Below are 21755 nucleotides of genomic sequence, written 5' to 3'. Positions count from 1 at the left end.
TGTATGGTGTGACTCTACATCAGTACCAACTATGCTAGACTGTCTAGTAATGGGCAGGCTAGGAAGTTTCTTACCTGAATCTTTTCCTTGGGGAGTCCCTGGATCAGATTGGGAACCATTAGCTACTTTTTCAACAAATGGGGCCCTTTTGGCCTTATCTTGTTCTCTAAGCATGTTAAGCAACAATTCCAAAGAAGGATTCTTCCCTACACTCAAACCTCTCTCTATGCAGAGACTCCTTGCTCCTTTCCAGGTAAGGTGATCATATGCAAGTTTGGACAGATCAACATTTTGGCCTGTGCCACACATTTTTAGAGAGAGTTTAAGTGACAGAAAAAGAGAAAAAAAAAGTTTTCAGAACTTTTTAGAAAGACAGAAAAAAAACTTTTTAAACTTTTAAGAACTTTTAGAAAGTTTAGAAGTACTTTTCAGCACTTTAGAAAAGAGTGAAAAGAGGAAATGCAAAAACGTTTTAGTTATGTGTACACACACTGAACTTGTTTTGTATATTTTTCTCTTATGAAAAGTACAATGACAGGAGTGGTAAGTAGTCTCAAAGCACTTATCCCACCACTGCACAACCAATGTAGGAGGCTGGACTGGCTTGTAGTGAGTACCAAGGGGTACTTGCACCTTGCACCAGGCCCAGTTATCCCTTATTAGTGTATAGGGTGTCTAGCAGCATAGGCTGATAGATAATGGTAGCTTAGCAGAGCAGCTTAGGCTGAACTAGGAGACAAGTGAAACTCCTACAGTACCACTAATGTCACTTGCACAATATCATAAGAAAACACAATACACAGATATACTAAAAATAAAGGTACTTTATTTTTATGACAATATGCCAAAGTATCTCAGAGTGTACCATCAGTATGAGGATAGCAAATATACACAAGATATATGTACACAATACCAAAAATATGCAGTATAGTCTTAGAAAACAGTGCAAACAATGTATAGTTACAATAGGATGCAATGGGGACACATAGGGATAGGGGCAACACAAACCATATACTCCAAAAGTGGAATGCGAACCACGAATGGACCCCAAACCTATGTGACCTTGTAGAGGGTCGCTGGGACTATTAGAAAATAGTGAGGGTTAGAAAAATAGCCCACCCCAAGACCCTGAAAAGTGAGTGCAAAGTGCACTAAAGTTCCCCAAAGGACATAGAAGTCGTGATAGGGGAATTCTGCAGGAAAGACACAAACCAGCAATGCAACAACGATGGATTTCCAGTCGAGGGTACCTGTGGAACAAGGGGACCAAGTCCAAAAGTCACAAGCAAGTCGGAGATGGGCAGATGCCCAGGAAATGCCAGCTGTGGGTGCAAAGAAGCTGCTACTGGACAGTAGAAGCTGAGGATTCTGCAGGAACGACAAGGGCTAGAGACTTCCCCTTTGGAGGATGGATCCCCCACGCCGTGGAGAGTTGTGCAGAAGTGTTTTCCCGCCGAAAGACCGCCAACAAGCCTTGCTAGCTGCAAGTCGTGCGGTTAGTGTTTTTGGATGATTATAAACAAAAGGACCTAGGCACTCTATAAAAATAGACTAGCCACTATATTCTTAGAAGTATACAATCCAACAATAGTTAATGAGTTAATTGTATGAATGAGATACAGTAATCCAGTAAACTCTGTACGTCACAGTCAATCCATCTTTAATATGGCGAATGGCAGCATAAAGATTCCATCATTCGAAATAAAGGGAAAAGAACAACAGCCACGAAGACCAGCCAACACGTGTTTCGTCATGGGGGATATATTCCCCTTGACTTTTTTAAGGCTATAAAACATAACAAACAACAATATTTACACATTGAAAAAAGGATTATATGAAAGAACATATATGTGTATTACAAAAACAATGAAAATTAGATATCTCACAAATTTCGAAATTGACCAAAAGTCTGTATCAATAACAATTAGATATAATACATATAAACCGCATTACAATTTATATAGTTCATGTGTATACAAATTAATAATTAAACCATCACATCCAAAATGAAGAGTGAAAGTGACCAACCACAGCACAAACGTGCAAATGACTCAAAATAGTGAATATCAATAAGCTAATAGTGTTAGTAAACAACTATATTCACCAACCAAAATCAATGTGTTTATCCCCAAACCACCACTAATCATTAACCAAATCAAAGAAAACATACCTCACTGACACTATCAAAGCAACTCAAGTGCTCCAACCACTAAACGTTAAATAACACTGCTGTACGGAAAAAATATTAATGCCAAAATTACCATGTGAAAAGTTTTTCAAAAGACAAAATAGAAATGTATACCACCAAAACCCAAAGTGCAATACACTCAGATCACCTACCCGTACGTCGAAATCTACTTTAATCAAAGCATATAGCCCACGAGTATATTGAGAGCCTGAAATATTCAATTACAAGACTAAATCCACCGCAAATAGATGCCAAAACAGTTTAATTTCAATAATAATACCCCTCTCAAACTCACCTAAATGAATTACTCCATAGACTGGGGCCCGGCTATTCGGTTCAACCATTCCCCTGATAAGCGTTCTCCACAGCCGCCATTGGAGATCACAATAAAGCATGCCGGTACGCGCGTGTCATTCACGGCGCGACCGCAAACCTCACATCACTAAAACTAGTACTCCGGCGGTACAAGGGTGCCATCTTTGAATAGGGCGCCGATATATTAAATGAATTTAATTATATTGGCCACACATCCATTAAACAACGTTTATCCCTGTATGTTAAAGACAGATTTATGTAATACAAGGTAATACGAAAAGAGCATAAACTAGCCCACATATTTTAATTAAAAAAAAAAAAAAAAAAAAAACATTTTAATTAAATTATGTATTAACGGTAACTAAAAGTAACTACTCAAAAGGCTGTAGCCTTTTTGTATTTTGTAGTCAAACGCACGTCCGCGCCATAATTCCCACCTCACAATTCAGGATGTGATGGTAATACAGTCTAATTAGCTACGCAATAGAAAAAGTCATAGAATTTGAAACATAGACATGTTGGGAATAGCACCTTATACAAACACAAGTAAAGTAAATCTGTATTATTACCACAAGAGTTACAATAAAGAAAAAAGCTTAGGGATGATAAGACAAATGCAATTTCAATGTGTAACTAATGAAATGAAATCGCCATCAAGGTGAAAATCTCAATATCAATGCATATTATTTATACTAAACCAATCAACCATACATTAGTGATATACATCAAGAAAAATGTTCAAACAAACTAAACATCATAAAATTGTACTATTGTTTACTACACAATATTTGAAAATGTATTTATATTCCACAGGTTCAATTATTAATAATACAACACAAAAATTTCCATTAGATGCCTAATCCAAAAAATACTCCATTTCATAATTAGAATTAAGTCCTATTTCCACAGCTCTAAGTTTAAGAATCCATAGGCATTCCCTCTTTCTTAATTGTAACTCTCTATTTCCACCACGAGGGTTTGCATGGACCAAATCAAAGCCAAAGAATTCAAAATTATGCCCATTGGTCTGTCTAGAACAATGACTCATGTGTGTAACAATGGGATAGCGTTCATCAAGGTGTTTCAAAGCCCTAAAATGCTCACTGATTCTAACTTTTAGGGATCTGATTGTACTGCCAATATAGTACAGGCCACATTTGCATATAATCATATATATCACAAAACAGCTATCACATGTGATACGCACATGTCTAACTCTGCTTGTAGTATAACCAAAAAAGTTGGATTAAGGGAAAAATTTATTAAATTAGAGAGATTAAAAAAGCAGGAGGTTTCTAAGTGGTGGGATGGAGCTACGCTCAAACATTATATTAAACTTAATAGAATACCTAGGGGTTTGAGGTCTCATTTATTTCCCACATTTGACGATTTAGATTCAGATCTTTTGGACTGTTGGAAACAAGAGTTAATTTCCAGTTCAATGAGACTTATGAACATTCTAATTGAGAACTCTGAGAGAAAAGTGAATCAATTACAGAGAGATATTGAATGTCTAGAAACTGAGATTAAGGCTATGAATTTGGAAGAGGCAACCTCTAAAAACTATGCGATTTTAAATGAAATCGTGAATCAACATCAGTTGGAGGTTACGAGGAGAAAGTCCCGCAAACTGAAGCGGGATGAGCTTGATTATAGTAGAGGGAGAGTCTTTACATTTTCTCGGAGATATGATCATTTGATTCAAGATATACATGGTAAGCAGTCTCAACAAATAAGTGCTCAGTCATCACTCAGCAGTATTTCAGCTACCAGCAGCGAATCTAGTGACGTGTCTAATGTCTCAGATCAGAATGTACCAAGTAAACAGGGACCAGTTTCTTTTTTAGCCGAAGTACAAAGAATCAGACAAGGACAGAGGGAGGTAAACAGACGTATAGAAGACCCCGGAAAACAAGGAGAAGTAAGAGAGGAGGGACCCAAAGAAACAAGAATAGGGGTCCAAACCAGATCGTGGAACAGGCGCAAATGAGTAACACTGAGAGTAAGACAATTAATATTGTCAACCTATCAGATGTAGAATTATCCGTACATGCCAATACATTACTCGCTAAGGGACTTGGGTTTTGCCCATACAGTTCAGGGGACTTTCAAATGACTAAAATAGATTTTTTCAAATATGTGAGGAGACTTAAACTTAGGAAGCATTTTGGTACGTCTATTAGTACTTTCAAGAAGGATATTCTTTCTTCTTGCACCAAAGATTATCACCCTCTCTCCATTCGGGACATACAAGATACAGCTGTACTGCTTTCTATTACAGATTTTGAACAGGATCCGTCGATCATTTCTAACATTTTGGAGGATTTGGATATAATGCCTGATACTTTGGCAAGTGGTTTGAAATCAAAATCCAGATGGACGCCTGTCCTTAGTGGTGGGAATTGTGTTGACACTTCTTTTAAATTAGTTTGGCAGGACTTTCTTATAGCGGAAAAAAGGTATAAGTCTTATTGTCATAATCGATATGACAATCTGTCGGCTGGTGAACTTGAGTGCCTTAAAAGTTTACGCACCAATAAGGATATTATAATCAGAGAGGCCGATAAGGGCGGTAATATTGTGGTTATGAATATAGCAGACTATGAATCTGAAATCATTAGACAGCTCAGTGATTCTGAATGCTATGAGCAGATTGAGACTAACCCCATACCTGGTCTTTCTAATAAAATTAATAAATTTTTGAAACTTTGTCTTGATCAACGATTGCTTAAGGATGACGAATATATGTACTTGCGGGTGTTCACACCCAGATATCCTTGTCTTTACACTCTGCCTAAAATTCACAAAGACTCTCGCTCGCCGCCGGGTAGACCCATTGTATCTGGAATGGGTGGCCCGACTGAAAAATTATCAGAGTATGTAGATATTTTCCTACAGCCTTTCGTCACCAATCTTCCCTCTTATATAAAGGATACCAAATATATTCTAGGCATACTCAGTGATATCACTTGGGAACAGGGTATGAAGTTAGTAACTTTGGATGTGACTTCATTATATACTAGTATTGAGCACGACTTAGGCATGATAGCGTTACGCCATTTTTTACATAACCAATCAGCTAGTCTATATGGACATACTACGATGATCTTAGATATGATTAGGTTAATGTTGGACAACAACTTTTTTCTCTTCAAGAGTGAATGGTTTCGACAAAAAAGGGGTGTTGCAATGGGATCTCGTTTCTCACCAGCATACGCGAATCTTTTCATGGGTTACCTCGAACATAAATGGATATGGGGGCCTGATGCACAGACCTGGAACTCTAACATACTTTTTTGGGGTCGATATATCGATGACTGTCTTATGATATGGACAGGGGACCTTAGTCAATTGAATGAGTTTGTTAATTTTCTAAACTCGAACCATTATAATATAAGGTTCACCAGGGATTATAGTGAAACTTGTATATCCTTTTTGGATGTTGAATTTTTAATCTGCAATAACAAGATCGAAAGTCGTTTATATAGAAAGAGTACAGCCTGCAATTCCATTCTGCACGCCAGCAGTGCACATCCGAAACAGCAAATTCACTCCATTCCCTATGGTGAAATGGTACGTGCCAGAAGGAATTGCAGTATGGATATCGATTTTATCGATACTATTCAAGATATGTCCTCTAGATTTGAGCTTCGGGGTTACCCTACAAGTATTGTGACTAAGGCACGTAGTAGAGTCGGTCGTTTATCTTGGGCCGACACTTTGAGACATAGGGACAAAGTATTCGACAACAATATAAGATGTGTAGTTGATTACACTCCGGCCTCATCAGCCCTTCGCAGAAGTATGAAGAAATATTGGCATTTATTACGGGCAGATACTACTCTGAAGGGTGTATTATCTGAATCACCAATGTTCAGTTACCGTAGGGGTAGAACCCTTAAAAACATTTTGTGTCCGAGCTATCCTATAAAATTGCAACAGGATAATTGGCTCTCTACCCACAACAAGGGTTTCTTTAAGTGTGGTCGATGTGGGATGTGCAAGTTGAGTAGATCGGGGATTTCATCTTTTGAGAGTATGACGGGTGATAAATTTCATATCAACGCCCACATCACATGTGATAGCTGTTTTGTGATATATATGATTATATGCAAATGTGGCCTGTACTATATTGGCAGTACAATCAGATCCCTAAAAGTTAGAATCAGTGAGCATTTTAGGGCTTTGAAACACCTTGATGAACGCTATCCCATTGTTACACACATGAGTCATTGTTCTAGACAGAGCAATGGGCATAATTTTGAATTCTTTGGCTTTGATTTGGTCCATGCAAACCCTCGTGGTGGAAATAGAGAGTTACAATTAAGAAAGAGGGAATGCCTATGGATTCTTAAACTTAGAGCTGTGGAAATAGGACTTAATTCTAATTATGAAATGGAGTATTTTTAGGATTAGGCATCTAATGGAAATTTTTGTGTTGTATTATTAATAATTGAACCTGTGGAATATAAATACATTTTCAAATATTGTGTAGTATACAATAATACAATTTTATGATGTTTAGTTTGTTTGAACATTTTTCTTGATGTATATCACTAATGTATGGTTGATTGGTTTAGTATAAATAATATGCATTGATATTGAGATTTTCACCTTGATGGCGATTTCATTTCATTAGTTACACATTGAAATTGCATTTGTCTTATCATCCGTAAGCTTTTTTCTTTATTGTAACTCTCGTGGTAATAATACAGATTTACTTTACTTGTGTCTGTATAAGGTGCTATTCCCAACATGTCTATGTTTCAAATTCTATGACTTTTTCTATTGCGTAGCTAATTAGACTGTATTACCATCACATCCTGAATTGTGAGGTGGGAATTATGGCGCGGACGTGCGTTTGACTACAAAATATGGCTACAGCCTTTTGAGTAGTAACTTTTAGTTACCGTTAATACATAATTTAATTAAAATGGTTTTTTTTTTTTTTGTTTGTTTTTTTTTTATTAAAATATGTGGGCTAGTTTATGCTCTTTTCGTATTACCTTGTATTACATAAATCTGTCTTTAACATACAGGGATAAACGTTGTTTAATGGATGTGTGGCCAATATAATTAAATTCATTTAATATATCGGCGCCCTATTCAAAGATGGCGCCCTTGTACCGCCGGAGTACTAGTTTTAGTGATGTGAGGTTTGCGGTCGCGCCGTGAATGACACGCGCGTACCGGCATGCTTTATTGTGATCTCCAATGGCGGCGGTGGAGAACGCTTATCGGGTGAATGGTTGAACCGAATAGCCGGGCCCCAGTCTATGGAGTAATTCATTTAGGTGAGTTTGAGAGGGGTATTATTATTGAAATTAAACTGTTTTGGCATCTATTTGCGGTGGATTTAGTCTTGTAATTGAATATTTCAGGCTCTCAATATACTCGTGGGCTATATGCTTTGATTAAAGTAGATTTCGACGTACGGGTAGGTGATCTGAGTGTATTGCACTTTGGGTTTTGGTGGTATACATTTCTATTTTGTCTTTTGAAAAACTTTTCACATGGTAATTTTGGCATTAATATTTTTTCCGTACAGCAGTGTTATTTAACGTTTAGTGGTTGGAGCACTTGAGTTGCTTTGATAGTGTCAGTGAGGTATGTTTTCTTTGATTTGGTTAATGATTAGTGGTGGTTTGGGGATAAACACATTGATTTTGGTTGGTGAATATAGTTGTTTACTAACACTATTAGCTTATTGATATTCACTATTTTGAGTCATTTGCACGTTTGTGCTGTGGTTGGTCACTTTCACTCTTCATTTTGGATGTGATGGTTTAATTATTAATTTGTATACACATGAACTATATAAATTGTAATGCGGTTTATATGTATTATATCTAATTGTTATTGATACAGACTTTTGGTCAATTTCGAAATTTGTGAGATATCTAATTTTCATTGTTTTTGTAATACACATATATGTTCTTTCTTATAATCCTTTTTTCAATGTGTAAATATTGTTGTTTGTTATGTTTTATAGCCTTGAAAAAGTCAAGGGGAATATATCCCCCATGACGAAACACGTGTTGGCTGGTCTTCGTGGCTGTTGTTCTTTTCCCTTTATTTCGAATGATGGAATCTTTATGCTGCCATTCGCCATATTAAAGATGGATTGACTGTGACGTACAGAGTTTACTGGATTACTGTATCTCATTCATACAATTAACTCATTAACTATTGTTGGATTGTATACTTCTAAGAATAGAGTGCCTAGGTCCTTTTGTTTATAAATTTCTATATCTGTTTTCACAGTGTTTGGAGGTAGGGAAGAACCCTCCAGGGCCGGGAGCACCTATGTTTACACTATAAGGGGACTGTTGGGAGCGCTTCTTTTTCTTTCTTTCCCCTTGAAACGTCTTCCCACTGTGTTGATAGTGTTTTTGGATGCTGCTGTGGCCCAGGAGGGACCAGGATGTCGCCAATTGCGTCTGGGGACAGAGGGGGCGTCAAGCAAGACAAGGAGCCCTCTCAGAAGCAGGCAGCACCCGCAGAAGTGCCGGAACAGGCACTACGAAGAAGAGTGAAATGGTGCTCACCCGAAGTTGCACAAAGGAGTCACCGGAGACCAACTTAGAAAGTCGTGCAATGCAGGTTAGAGTGCCGTGGACCCAGGCTTGGCTGTGCACAAAGGATTTCCGCCGGAAGTGCAGAGAGGCCGGAGTAGCTGCAAAAGTCGCGGTTCCCAGCAATGCAGTCTGGCGTGGGGAGGCAAGGACTTACCTCCACCAAACTTGGACTGAAGAGTCACTGGACTGTGGGAGTCACTTGGACAGAGTTGCTGGAGTCAAGGGACCTCGCTCGTCGTGCTGAGAGGAGACCCAGAGTACCGGTAATCCAGTTCTTTGGTGCCTCCGGTTGCAGGGGGAAGATTCCGTCGACCCACAGGAGATTTCTTCGGAGCTTCTAGTGCAGAGAGGAGGCAGACTACCCCCACAGCATGCACCACCAGGAAAACAGTCGAGAAGGCGGCAGGATCAGCGTTACAGAGTTGCAGTAGTCGTCTTAGCTACTTTGTTGCAGTTTTGCAGGCTTCCAGCGCGGTCAGCAGTCGATTCCTTGGCAGAAGGTGAAGAGAGAGATGCAGAGGAACTCTGATGAGCTCTTGCATTCGTTATCTAAGGAAATCCCCAAAGCAGAGACCCTAAATAGCCAGAAAAGAGGGTTTGGCTACTTAGGAGAGAAGATAGGCTAGCAACACCTGAAGGAGCCTATCAGAAGGAGTCTCTGACGTCACCTGCTGGCCCTGGCCACTCAGAGCAGTCCAGTGTGCCAGCAGCACCTCTGTTTCCAAGATGGCAGAGGTCTGGAGCACACTGGAGGAGCTCTGGACACCTCCCAGGGGAGGTGCAGGTCAGGGGAGTGGTCACTCCCCTTTCCTTTGTCCAGTTTCGCGCCAGAGCAGGGCTAAGGGGTCCCTGAACCGGTGTAGACTGACTTACGCAGAAATGGGCACCATCTGTGCTCATGAAAGCATTTCCAGAGGCTGAGGGAGCCTACTCCTCCCCTGCCTTCAAACATGTCTGAGGGGTTGTCAGCAGCAGCAGCTGCAGTGAAACCCCTGAAAAGGCAGTTTGGCAGTACCAGGGTCTGTGCTACAGACCACTGGGATCATGGGATTGTGCCAACTATGCCAGGATGGCATAGAGGGGGCTATTCCATGATCATAGACATGTTACATGGCCATATTCGGAGTTACCATTGTGAAGCTACACATAGGTAGTGACCTATGTGTAGTGCACACGTGTAATGGTGTCCCCGCACTCACAAAGTCCGGGGAATTTGCCCTGAACAATGTGGGGGCACCTTGGCTAGTGCCAGGGTGCCCTCACACTAAGTAACTTTGCACCTAACCTTTACCAGGTAAAGGTTAGACATATAGGTGACTTATAAGTTACTTAAGTGCAGTGGTAAATGGCTGTGAAATAACGTGGACGTTATTTCACTCAGGCTGCAGTGGCAGGCCTGTGTAAGAATTGTCAGAGCTCCCTATGGGTGGCAAAAGAAATGCTGCAGCCCATAGGGATCTCCTGGAACCCCAATACCCTGGGTACCTTAGTACCATATACTAGGGAATTATAAGGGTGTTCCAGTATGCCAATGTGAATTGGTGAAATTGGTCACTAGCCTGTTAGTGACAATTTGGAAAGAAATGAGAGAGCATAACCACTGAGGTTCTGGTTAGCAGAGCCTCAGTGAGACAGTTAGGCATCACACAGGGAACACATACATATAGGCCACAAACTTATGAGCACTGGGGTCCTGACTAGCAGGGTCCCAGTGACACATAACAAACATACTGAAAACATAGGGTTTTCACTATTAGCACTGGGCCCTGGCTAGCAGGATCCCAGTGAGACAGTGAAAACACCCTGACATACACTCACAAACAGGCCAAAAGTGGGGGTAACAAGGCTAGAAAGAGGCTACTTTCTCACAGTATTTAGCAGCAGAGGTGCAGAATATAGAGAGAGCTTTTGTCAAGATCAAGGTATTCAGAGACTTGAGATGTTATAGAGTCAACCACACAGTCAGAGGCACTACTGTTCAAAAGTAACAAGCTAGTTCTGCCAACAGAGATGCAGGCACACTTTTGGACTTCATGTCCCATTAGATACTTGGGGTACATGTTTCCCATGATTTTTCAGACCTTTATCAATTAAATTATCTGTCCACTCTCATAAAAACCCAAACTCTCCTTTGCAACTGGCAAAAGCTTCCATTAAAATCATTGGCCGTACAGCACTAATTAAAATGATGACTTCTCCCATTATTTCTCTTCATCTTCTCTAATGTTATCAAAGTTCCCCAGAAATTTTTCAGGGCATTTGTTCACATGTTGCACCAGTTTAAATGGGCCAATAAAAAAAAAACCTGTACCAAGCTCGAAGCAATTCAGCTAACCATTGAAGATGGTGGCCTACCACTACCACATTTAAAAAAAATACTACGAGGTGGCATACTTGGACTGGGCCATTGGAGCAGCTACATCCTAAAAATCTGATAACTTTTATCTCAAGCAGATGTTGTTCAAGGATAATATCCAACTTCCTCATTTCCTTAAAGTTGCAAGACTTCTGAAGCGCCCTAGGTACAAAGTTCCCCATTTAGTGTGGTCTAGAAATGTCAAGTCCAAGAGGAATACCAATTCTGCAGATTTCACCCCATGATGTAGCTTAAAAAAACAATAGAAAACATTACAGATGCTGTTTTTCTTAACACTCTCTACCAAATATTAGTTTTAGAATATATTGTATGGGGAGCTAGAGGCAAGGAATACTATTTGTGCAGTGGTCAGAAGGGTAACATACAGCGATCGTTATGTAGTGTCTACGCCGCTTGCTTAGCAGAATGGTAAACATTTTTGGTAATTTGAAATGTCTATATTGAAGTGGAGCTGTAAAGGAAGGGTATTCCATTCACATCATGGAACTTTCTGAGTGCAGAAATCTCTTCTCACAATGTTTATCATTCATTGGGTGGAACAAGGGATTGCCCAAGGTTGGTCCAATTGCATAAATTAGCATCATGAGGTAGGTGGGAATTTAGCCATGCCAATAAATAATGATTTTTGTGTATCATCAGTATTATGTCTCAAAACTATCATGCACGGCCCTCCCGCTAGAACAAATAGCGTAATGTAATGCAAGGTGAATTTGTAGAGCGTTGCTTTACACCACTGAGAGATCCATTAGGTAGAGTCTTACATTAGGTGGTATGGAATCATTTCACCACCTTCTGAGGCAATGCTAAACCATTAACCAACATATGGCAAATACCAGATCCCCCAACAGAAAGAAAGATCACTCAGCTGCTTTAAAGGAAGCTTCAACCCATCATCGTTAAGGACTTGGGATCCCTTTCCTACAGCGCAAGAATACGCAATCATTTGAATGGGATGACGACAAAGGAGAGGGTGGAAATGGACAAAAGGCATTTGCAAAATAAGCTTATTGTTATCACTTTCACCTATTCATGATCACAGCCTTACCGTTGTCGAAGTAGAGGACAGTGGAGTTCTTAGAATAGCTGGGGTTGAAGTTGGCCATAAGTGGCGCCACATACTGTGTTGCTGTTAGCATCCGATGAAGGACATCTCCCATGAATATAAAGCCTGTCCAAGAAGAGCAGAAGACAGATTTAAACAATGCAGCCCAACACTTACCCCTGGAGCCTGACTGACGTTTGTCTGGAATCTACCTGCAAACTTGAGTCTTCTGTGCCACCACTCCCTGCCCTACAAGCCCAGCATTTCATATTCCATGGTGCCCTCACTTACACCCCAAGCTTCATCTTCTCAGCACCTCACACTGAACAATGTATCCCACCTAGTAAACATTTGTGCTTCCTATCTAGCCCACTGTCAAGTTGAACAGAATGCATACTGCATATGATAGAGCCTTCTAGCTGCAGATTCCTTACCTTAAAATATTTCCCAGGCATCAGACTGGATCTGGAATACTTTTGAACAGTACCCCTGTGTTGCAGTAGGTTGCGTAGTCTGTGCCAGAAGTGACGTGTAAAGTACCTATATAGGCACCTGAACCTGAGTTCGCTCCGCACTTCCACGATTTTCTCGGAGGAACCCCCATCCAGTTAACGGAGTTTTATGAGGCCATGTAACTCATATTTGGGTGGCCTGGCCTCTCTGGAGCGCCTTTGGGCTCCATAGACATGGGAGGGCCCCTCACTGAATCCACACCGGCTGGTCTGCCCTTGGAGCCAGTTGAGCCCCAAGGATCCCTTGGTGGATCCTGAGAGGTGTTGACGAAACCAAAACCTTCCTTGGTACCTGCACCAGTGCCAATGCCACTGGTGCTGGCAAAACCCCTAGGTGGCGCCACCCCCATTGTTATTGTTGACTCTGACACAGAGCCAGAGTGGTGGCGTCTGATGCCGACTGGGTCCATGCTCCCTAGAATGGAGCCAGTGACATATTTACTTGACAGGCCTGGAGAAGAAGACGCCTGGGAGGGGTCCGTGGACCCTTATGGTTACCAGTTCCCTGAAAAAGAACAGGACAACTGGTATGAGGATCTGGCAGAAACCATTGGGTTAGACACTTTACCCGATGCTGGCCTGGCCTCTCCTCTTACCATGGTAATGGAGGAAGGAGACTCTTTTGCTATGGTGGTGCCTAGGGTAGCTGAGGTGTTGGACCTTAATTTGCCCACAGTGGCAGACAGACGAATATCTTGACAGAGGCACTTTACTTGGGGGTTTCCTCTTCTGAACCCAATCTCCCCTTCAATGAAGCCCTACAGATGTCCTACTTGAGGCCTGGTCCAAGCCCTACACAGGGGCGCCTGTGCAGAGGACGACTGCCTGCCGCCATCACCCCTGGAGAGCTTGGTGGTCCAACCTTCCACAACCATGATTAATCCCAGCATGTTCCCTACCACTCTAGCTGATAGGGAACCAATGAGGCTGAACAACGTTGGCAAAAGAATGTTCTCTTCCACCAGCCTAGCACTGCGGTTGGTGAACACTGCGTGCCTTTTAGGCCATTATTTCCATGCTGTATGGAACTCAGTTGCACAAGTGCTGCGTATGGTCGCAGAGGAAGTCCGAGTAATACCCAGGCTATTGCTGATGGGGGACATGCAGCAAAGTTCACCATATGGAGTGGACTCGGTATGTCTTCTGGGCAGAGTCATTTCATCGTCAGTGACCTTTTGGCTGAGAACAACTATGTTTTTTAGAGGATGCCCAGTCTTCCCTCATGGACGTGCCATTGATAGCTCTCACCTCTTTGGAGAGAAAGTGGATTCATAGAGGGTGAAATGTAGGACAGCAGAGCTTCAGCCAGGTCCTTGGCCTTCTCTGCAGCCACTCATCAACCCCAATCCATCTTCCTCCCTTTTTGTGGCCATGGAAGGGGTCTCCAGCCATGCCCTTACCCTCCCATCCACCATGGCAAACAAGCTTCCCAGCTTTTTTGACGTGAGGGTGCGGGCCCCACATACAGAGTTGGATAGGCAGCCAGTGGTCAACCTGCCCCACTGGTGGTCATTGACATTGGAACACTGGGTTCTTAAGATCATCCGAAGGGGCTACTCCCTTCCCTTTGTGACTACCCAACCACCTGTGCCACCCACTTACAATCAGCTGGAGGAGGACAATCTCTCCTTGCTCTGTTAAAAAGTGCAGGCTTTCTTGGCCAAGGAAGCCATGGAAAGGGTTCCTGTATCAGAAGTAGGTCATGATTGTTATTCCTGCTGGATTTAGCTTGTATTAATTAGATATTGTGATGTAAGAGATATTTAGAATGTATATATATGTTCTAAGGATGCGTAACTTCAAAACTGGAGGGGCAGTTGGAGTAGTCCTGTAGGCCTGCCAGTTGTGAAGATTGATGATCAATAAAAAAAAAATATTTCACTTACCTGCATGTGCAAGGATTCTTTTTATTTCCTGCTACTTTCTGCTGCCAAAGAGGTATGGAGACCTTTGTCCTATCCTAGGCCTGCACCATCTCAACCTCTTCTTGAAAAAGGAGAACTTCAAAATGCTCACCCTTGTCCAAGTTCTGTTTTCCCTAGACCCGGGAGACTGGATGGTAGCACTGGACTTTCAGGACTCATCTTTTCACTTCCCCTACCTTGATGATTGGCTGTTGAAGAAGGGTTCACCTGAGGCAGTAAGCTCCCATCTTTAGACTACTGCAAACCTCCTGCACTCGTTGAGGTTCACTGTAAACGTGACAAAGTCACACCTGACACCCTCTCAGGTACTCCCTTTCATCATGGCCATTCTGGACACATTGTAGTTTTGGCCTATGTACCCAAGTAGCGAGTCTTAGACATTCAGACTATGATTCCGAGGTTTCAGCCTCTATCCTGGATTTCAGTGAGACTAACCCTGACAATGTTGGGCCTCATGGCCTCCTGCATCCTGCTGGTTACTCATGCCCGTTGGCATGTGTAGGCTTCACAGCGGGACCTGAGGTCCCAGTGGGCACAGCATCAGGGGAATCTCTCTTACATGGTCCATATCTCAGAGTGAACAACAAAAGATCTTCAGTGGTGGCTAACGAACTGTGATTGGGGAAGTGGCAGACCCCCTTGACTTCCCCAACCAGCACTGATGGTAGTGAGATGCACTGCTCCAGGTCTGGAGTGGCAAAGTGGAGGAGGTGGAGATCAGAGGCCTCTGGTTTCCAGTGGGCTCCACATCAATCTATTGGCACTCTAGGCAATTCGCTTGGCGCTGAAAGCCTTTCTTTCTTCCATCAAGGGAAGACTGGCGCAGGTGTTCACGGAATACCACTGCCATGTGGTATTGCAACAAACAGGAAGGGGTAGGGTCGTTGCGGACTCTTTGTCAAGAGGCCCTTAGTTTATGGACATGGTTGGAGTGTCAGGGCATTTTCCTGGTGGTTCAACAATTGGCTGGCTCTCTGAATATCAGAGCAAACAAACTCAGCTGCAGATGCCTAGTGGATCACAAATGGCTTCTCCATCCAGAGGTGGTGCAAGGACTTTTTCAGCAATGTGGAGAGCCTTGATTAAATCTGTTCGCCACCTCTGAGAATGTGCAAAGCCAACAATTATGCATGCTGGAGTTTCCAAGATGACTCTCACTCGGAGACGCTTTTCATCTCAAGTGGAACTCCGGCCTCCTGTATACCTTTCCACCAATACAACTCTTGCCCGGAGTTCTCAAGAAGATATTGAAAGACAGGTCCCCAAGTCATTCTTGTGGCTCCAATTTGGGCACAGAGAGTATGGCATCTTGAGCTGTTGAGCATGACCATCGGTCCTCCAGTCACACTACCTCTCCGAGAGGATGTTCTGTTGCAGCAATAGGGCAGGGTTCTGCACCCGAATCTGAACACCCTCCACCTTAATGCGTGGAAATTAAGCAGCAACAGTTGTAAGATTTCAGCCTTCCTCCTGAAGCCTGAAATATTGTGGCAGTCAGGCATCCTTCCACCAAATCGGTATACGCCTGCCTTTGGGGCAAATTTGTGTCATGGTGTGATTCCACAGTGTTGACACCCTATCTGCACCTCTCTCACAAGTTCTCTTGTTTGCATTGTCTTTGGCACTTGGGCACTGTTAAGAATTGCCTTTCTGCCATCTCTGCACCCTTGCGGGACCAACCTTCTCTCTTTAAGTCACTTGCTGTGACTAAGTTCTTTGTCTGTAACATCTGTTTCCACCTACACCCTTCATCATGCCTCAGTGGAATCTCAACCTAGACCTCACTTTTCTTATGTGTGCACCATTTGAACCTCTGCACAATTGCCCTTTCAGGCTCTCGACAATTATAACTGTCATTATGGTGGCCGTTAAAACGGCAAGGAGGGTCAGCGAACTGCAAGCGCTCTCTGAGCACCCTCCTTATAGAGCCTTTCACCCAGACAAGCTAATTCTCCAGATGCGTACCTCGTTCCATCCAAAGGTTTTGACTTCATTCCATGTTGGCTGGAACATCACCATACCTACTTTTTTGTTCCCCTTCATCCTGGCCCAAAAAGAGCGCTCTTGTTTTACCTTGACTGCACAATAGAGTTCCGGTGGAAAATCAACTCTTCATTGGCTATGTAGGAGCGAAAAAAGGGAAAGCTGTATAAAAGAGAACCATCTCACGATGGATCGTCCTGTGCATTAAATCTGCTATAAACTGCCAAGAAACAGCTCCCTGAGGGCTTGTGGGCTCCCTCCACCAGATCCAAGGCTGTGACCACTGTGTTAGTGTGCGGCGTCCCAGTCCTGGACATCTGCCAGGCAGCAACATGGGCCTCACTGCACACATACACCAAGCACTACTGGCCGGACAGTCAAGTCTGTTGTGATTGGTATTTCGATCTTCCAGTCCTGCAGATCTTTCTAATATAATTGGTTTTGCAGTCCCGCCTGCAAGGAGGCATTGCTTGGGTATATATTCTAAGGTAAGGAATCTGTTGTTAGAAGTCAACTTCAGGTGAACAAGTTGCATTCCTTCAGTAATGTGTTATCAGGTATCGGCTCCATCTAGCTGCATATTCCTCACTGACCCTCCCACCCTCCCCACTCTGCAAATCAATTACTGTGCAGGGAATACCGTAGTAACGGCCCTAGTTTGTCACACCAGTGGTCAGTGCTCATCGTGGCTCGTGCTCCTGGCGTGTAAAGTCACTAAAGTAACTGATGTCACCAAACCATTCATGGGGAGCCGAACGACACCACCTACCAGCACGAAGTTGGACGTCTGGGGAATATTTTATTTTAAGGTAAGGAATCTGCAGCAAGATAGAGTCTCTACCAGGAGTGGTTACCGAAGTTTAGAAACTTGTTCACCAGCAACATATACTTACGGGATGGTGCATGCAAAAGAGCACTTAATACTTTATCTGAAGTTACATTTGGCGCCATCTTGGCCAAGAGCGCCAGCTACAAGTATGAGTATGTGCCCTGTGTAAAGATAATGTTTGCGCACTTCCCCCTTAATGTGGGATCTAGAGGATTGCTCCAAGCACACGTCGGTCACTTCACCCATAGTGGCACGACACAGAATTACTGTGAATAGCGCTTACCTGTAACACCGGTTTGGCACCCGGTATCGGTTATGAATGAGTATGCTTAGGAAGCTACTGCCATCTAGTGGGTCAATGCTGAATAACATTTGACAGTTTTGAAAAAAAACAGCTTTAACCAGACTTTCGGACGTCAACAGAAATCATGATTCGTCTTTATGTTCAGATTATTTCCTAGAGGCTTTGGATGACATTCCATTAGTCTTTTGGACCGCATTCTCCTCAAGGGGAGATTGGGAAGGAGTGGTACAAAAATGAGTCTGCTCCAGTGGCCAACTTCAAAACTAGTGTTAAGCTTGAGTATTTTACAGTTGATACGTTACAGTTGAGTTAAGCAGCAGAAATCAGTTATCGATTCAATACTTTGACCAAAGCAACTAATGGTATAGCTTGGAGAAGCCGGGTTCAAGCTAGAGCCTGTCTACTTAAAAAGATTTCTCAATGCTTCCAGCTACATTCCTAGAGGCCATCAGCCGGAAGAAGTAGCAAAGTGTCCTGTCACGTCGCACATACATAAACTAATAGTACTGACCATTGTTACACTTCTCATCTGTGACACTTCTAAACACTACGACCTAAAATCTGCAGCTCTGTTTCCCCGGGAAGAGCTCTGCATACACAAGTATCTGACAAGACTGTCCAACATCCCAGGGACTCTGCCTTCCTGGCAGCTCATGGGATTTGTGTCTCATCCGGTGACAACCTAGTACATCACTTTGGCGTCGTCTTTCGAAATGAGCTCTTTCTTCCCTCCCACTAGTATTCTGCAAGGATGACTTGTTAATGCAACGGCTCAGGGTTCCAGTTTGTTGATGTCTCCGCTGTATAACAGTCGATTCCACACGTCCTAAAAGTGCCTGTTCTATGCAGTCTAAAAGTGCCGTGCGCTCACAAGTGGCATGTCTTTTGACACACCTCCCACCCCGCTCGCTTGTGAGCATTAACTGGTTTCTTTCCTCTTGTTAGGAAAAGAGTGAAACAGCTGCATCATCTAATACACCCGATAGACCATGCAACCCCCTCACACACACACAAACTCTCCTCCCACAGATTCCTGTAAACTGCTCTCATTCGCAATCTAGTGAAAAGGCGTGTATGGTATTTATGGAGCCACCAGGTCGTTGACGCTGGACGTTCTCTTTGTCAAACAACATTGATGACTTTGGCTTTAATAGTCCTTTGTATCTTATGGTCTCCTAATCCTATGTGGACTCCCTAGTTATACTTTTGCACTTCTTCTGCTACATCACAACGGCATCCAGTCCTTGGCATCATTGCCCAAAAGTATATTATGGTCATCGCAGTTCTTCCTGTGGTGATACGTGTCCGCCTCTCTCTTCAGCACAACTTCTGATACATATTTGGCTCTACTGCTGAGGGCTACAGATGCGTGTACAGGTTATCAGTCGGCACAGGTTTCGCACTAAATGGTAGGTAATGCGTTGAATTTCTGAGGCAGTCCATCTGGGGTTTTGTAGAGCCCGCCCGGCAGTCTCTGAGGTGAGAATGCATCCTTTCCTTATTGACCAGGAGGCTGGATATTGGGGCTGAGGCAGAAAGGATGCCCTCCAAAGCCCCCTCACTTGCCTGGGTAGTTTGTTCGAGCAGTCTGACATAGGTGAGTCACACACAATGAAAATCAATTATGACAAGCTAAATAAAAATGAATGTCCCCAGAGTTATTACTTTACAACGGTAAAATGTGAGAATATGGTAAAACTATCTAGCATCTATCCTGAACTCAAGAGATATTGCGAAATATAACTTCTTGGTAGGAGTGGCACACCTGATCATATGTCATTTATTCTTTATGTTCCGCATTGCCCTCTGTCAGGCCAGAATACTTTATAAGACTGGGTATTTAGAAGAAAAGAAAATGCGTAGAAAACACCCATTATCTGGCGGGAATATTTTAAGTGTCAGGTGTAGTCGCACGTCATGTAGACAGCCAAGTGTTAAAATCAAAGTGACAAACTTTTGGCTACAGAAAACCATGGTTCTGTCTTTCTTTGGTTCTGCAACTTCATGTTGTAACACATTACCGCAATCTTTGTGTGGTGTTAGACAGAAACTCAAAGCCCATGTTTTGTTTCCTTTCGAACTAGCATTGCCTCTTTTTTTTATTTTATTTTTACACATCAGTTGTTTTTTTTTTTTATATGCTTTATTTTGTACAGGGATTCAGTACCTTTGGAGTGTCCATAATACAGAAATGTGCAATATATAATAAAGCAACTTTGTAACCACTGCTCACTTTCGATAAATCCCAACAGGTACTTCACAGGGCTTGGTGGTCTCAATATTTTTCTTACGGTCTCGTGCAACTTTAGGAAACCATCACATGCCACTAGTCCCAACATCCCAGGAAGTCCTTATTCACCACAATGGGGTTTTGCTCCGGGCCATCCCTAAAGAAAGACATATTTTTAATACCAGCCCAGGTGAGTCAGATTTCACTAGATGGATCTCACTGACCCCAGCTGAGAACTCTGCACAAGGGGACAGAGGGACTGCGGGTTACTGCTCTCTGCATGGCCTGACAGGGTCAGGTTCCCCTTAGGATAACCCTGGGGCAGCCTCTGTCACCCATACCCAAGGCTGATTGGAAGTGCAGTGGGAAGATTGTATGATGCAAGTGAGATCCTTACATCTCAAAGCGTGACTTGATGGTTCAGGGGCGGTGTTTGCCAGCTAATTTCTGTAGTTGTTCTGAAGCGGGGTTTCTGGGGAGGTTTAAGTGATTGGAACAGCTCTCCTTATCATCTTTGTGTGGCCCGAGGTTTCACTACAGACAGTACTTACCTGCAGCAGTTGAAAGAGGGCTGCAGGTTCTTGGGCACAGCTCGCTGCTGGGCAGATCACACATAGCTCTGGTCCACGAGGCTTCAACAATGCAGGCAGGTATGGTGCATCTCTTCAGCTTGCTGATATGGAACTTCGCCTTCGCCTTGTGGCAGCTGAAACTGCAGCCCATGGCAAAACGGATCATATTCAGCACAAGTCTCCATTTATTTGGGCTTTCTTCCACCCAGGAGAAGTCAGGTGTGGGTTAAAAGTCACAACTAAAACACCTGAGCAGTGATTTTTTTTGTTGGGCAGAATAAATCATGGTTAACAGTATCAGTATGCCGTCTGTGCTGTCACAAGTATGTCTTCCTGGGACATCGGTTTGTGTTAAAGGGTAGATTTTATAAGCTTGCCTTCAGAAGGGCTGTGTTAACAGATGATTTATTTGTCCTTCTCCTCCGTCTCCAAAGGCAGTGAGATTGGAAGAAGATGGCGATGAAGGCTTCATCTGTTGTTTTTACTGACAAATGCCCAGGCACCATCTTGGCACAAATAGTCTTGTTCCACAAGAGACAGGTGGACTCACACAGACAAGGACCCTCACGCATGCAGGGCGAGACTGCTAGGGGGAAGTCTGTAGACCTCACTCTTGCGACACAGCCATCATCTTTCTCCTGACCAAAGTAAGTAGTTACACTCAAATGCAATGTTCCAACCATTAGGCTTATGATTAAATCCATAAATACTGTTCTATCCTACTTAATTCATTTGATACCAGCTACCAATGCCCTAATGTAGCGAGCAGTATGGGGCTATTGTGCCCTCTTGAATGATGTTGGTGGCTTGCTGCGGCTTATATTCGGAAATAACTTTCATAATCTCTGATTCATTCTCTTGCCCATACTGTCATCAATCCCTGTCCACTGTGTGGCTATT

At 42.9% G+C, this 21755-nt stretch overlaps 1 protein-coding gene across 5 annotated transcripts in view; it reads right to left on the bottom strand.

The window, feature by feature from the left end:
* PLXDC1 (plexin domain containing 1) overlaps positions 1–21755 on the bottom strand; it is a 358840-nt gene that overhangs the window by 196978 nt on the left and 140107 nt on the right. For all 5 annotated transcript variants that reach the window (XM_069237474.1, XM_069237470.1, XM_069237471.1 and 2 more), the window contains exon 5: positions 12504–12626. In XM_069237474.1, the coding sequence (XP_069093575.1) occupies positions 12504–12626 (123 nt within the window). The remainder of the gene's footprint in view (positions 1–12503; positions 12627–21755) is intronic.

This window comes from Pleurodeles waltl, chromosome 6 (assembly GCF_031143425.1).
Source record: "Pleurodeles waltl isolate 20211129_DDA chromosome 6, aPleWal1.hap1.20221129, whole genome shotgun sequence".
Classification (NCBI taxonomy): Eukaryota; Metazoa; Chordata; class Amphibia; order Caudata; family Salamandridae; genus Pleurodeles; species Pleurodeles waltl.
The sequence above is the reverse complement of the archived record's forward strand: the minus strand, read 5'-3'. Positions and strand labels throughout refer to the sequence as shown.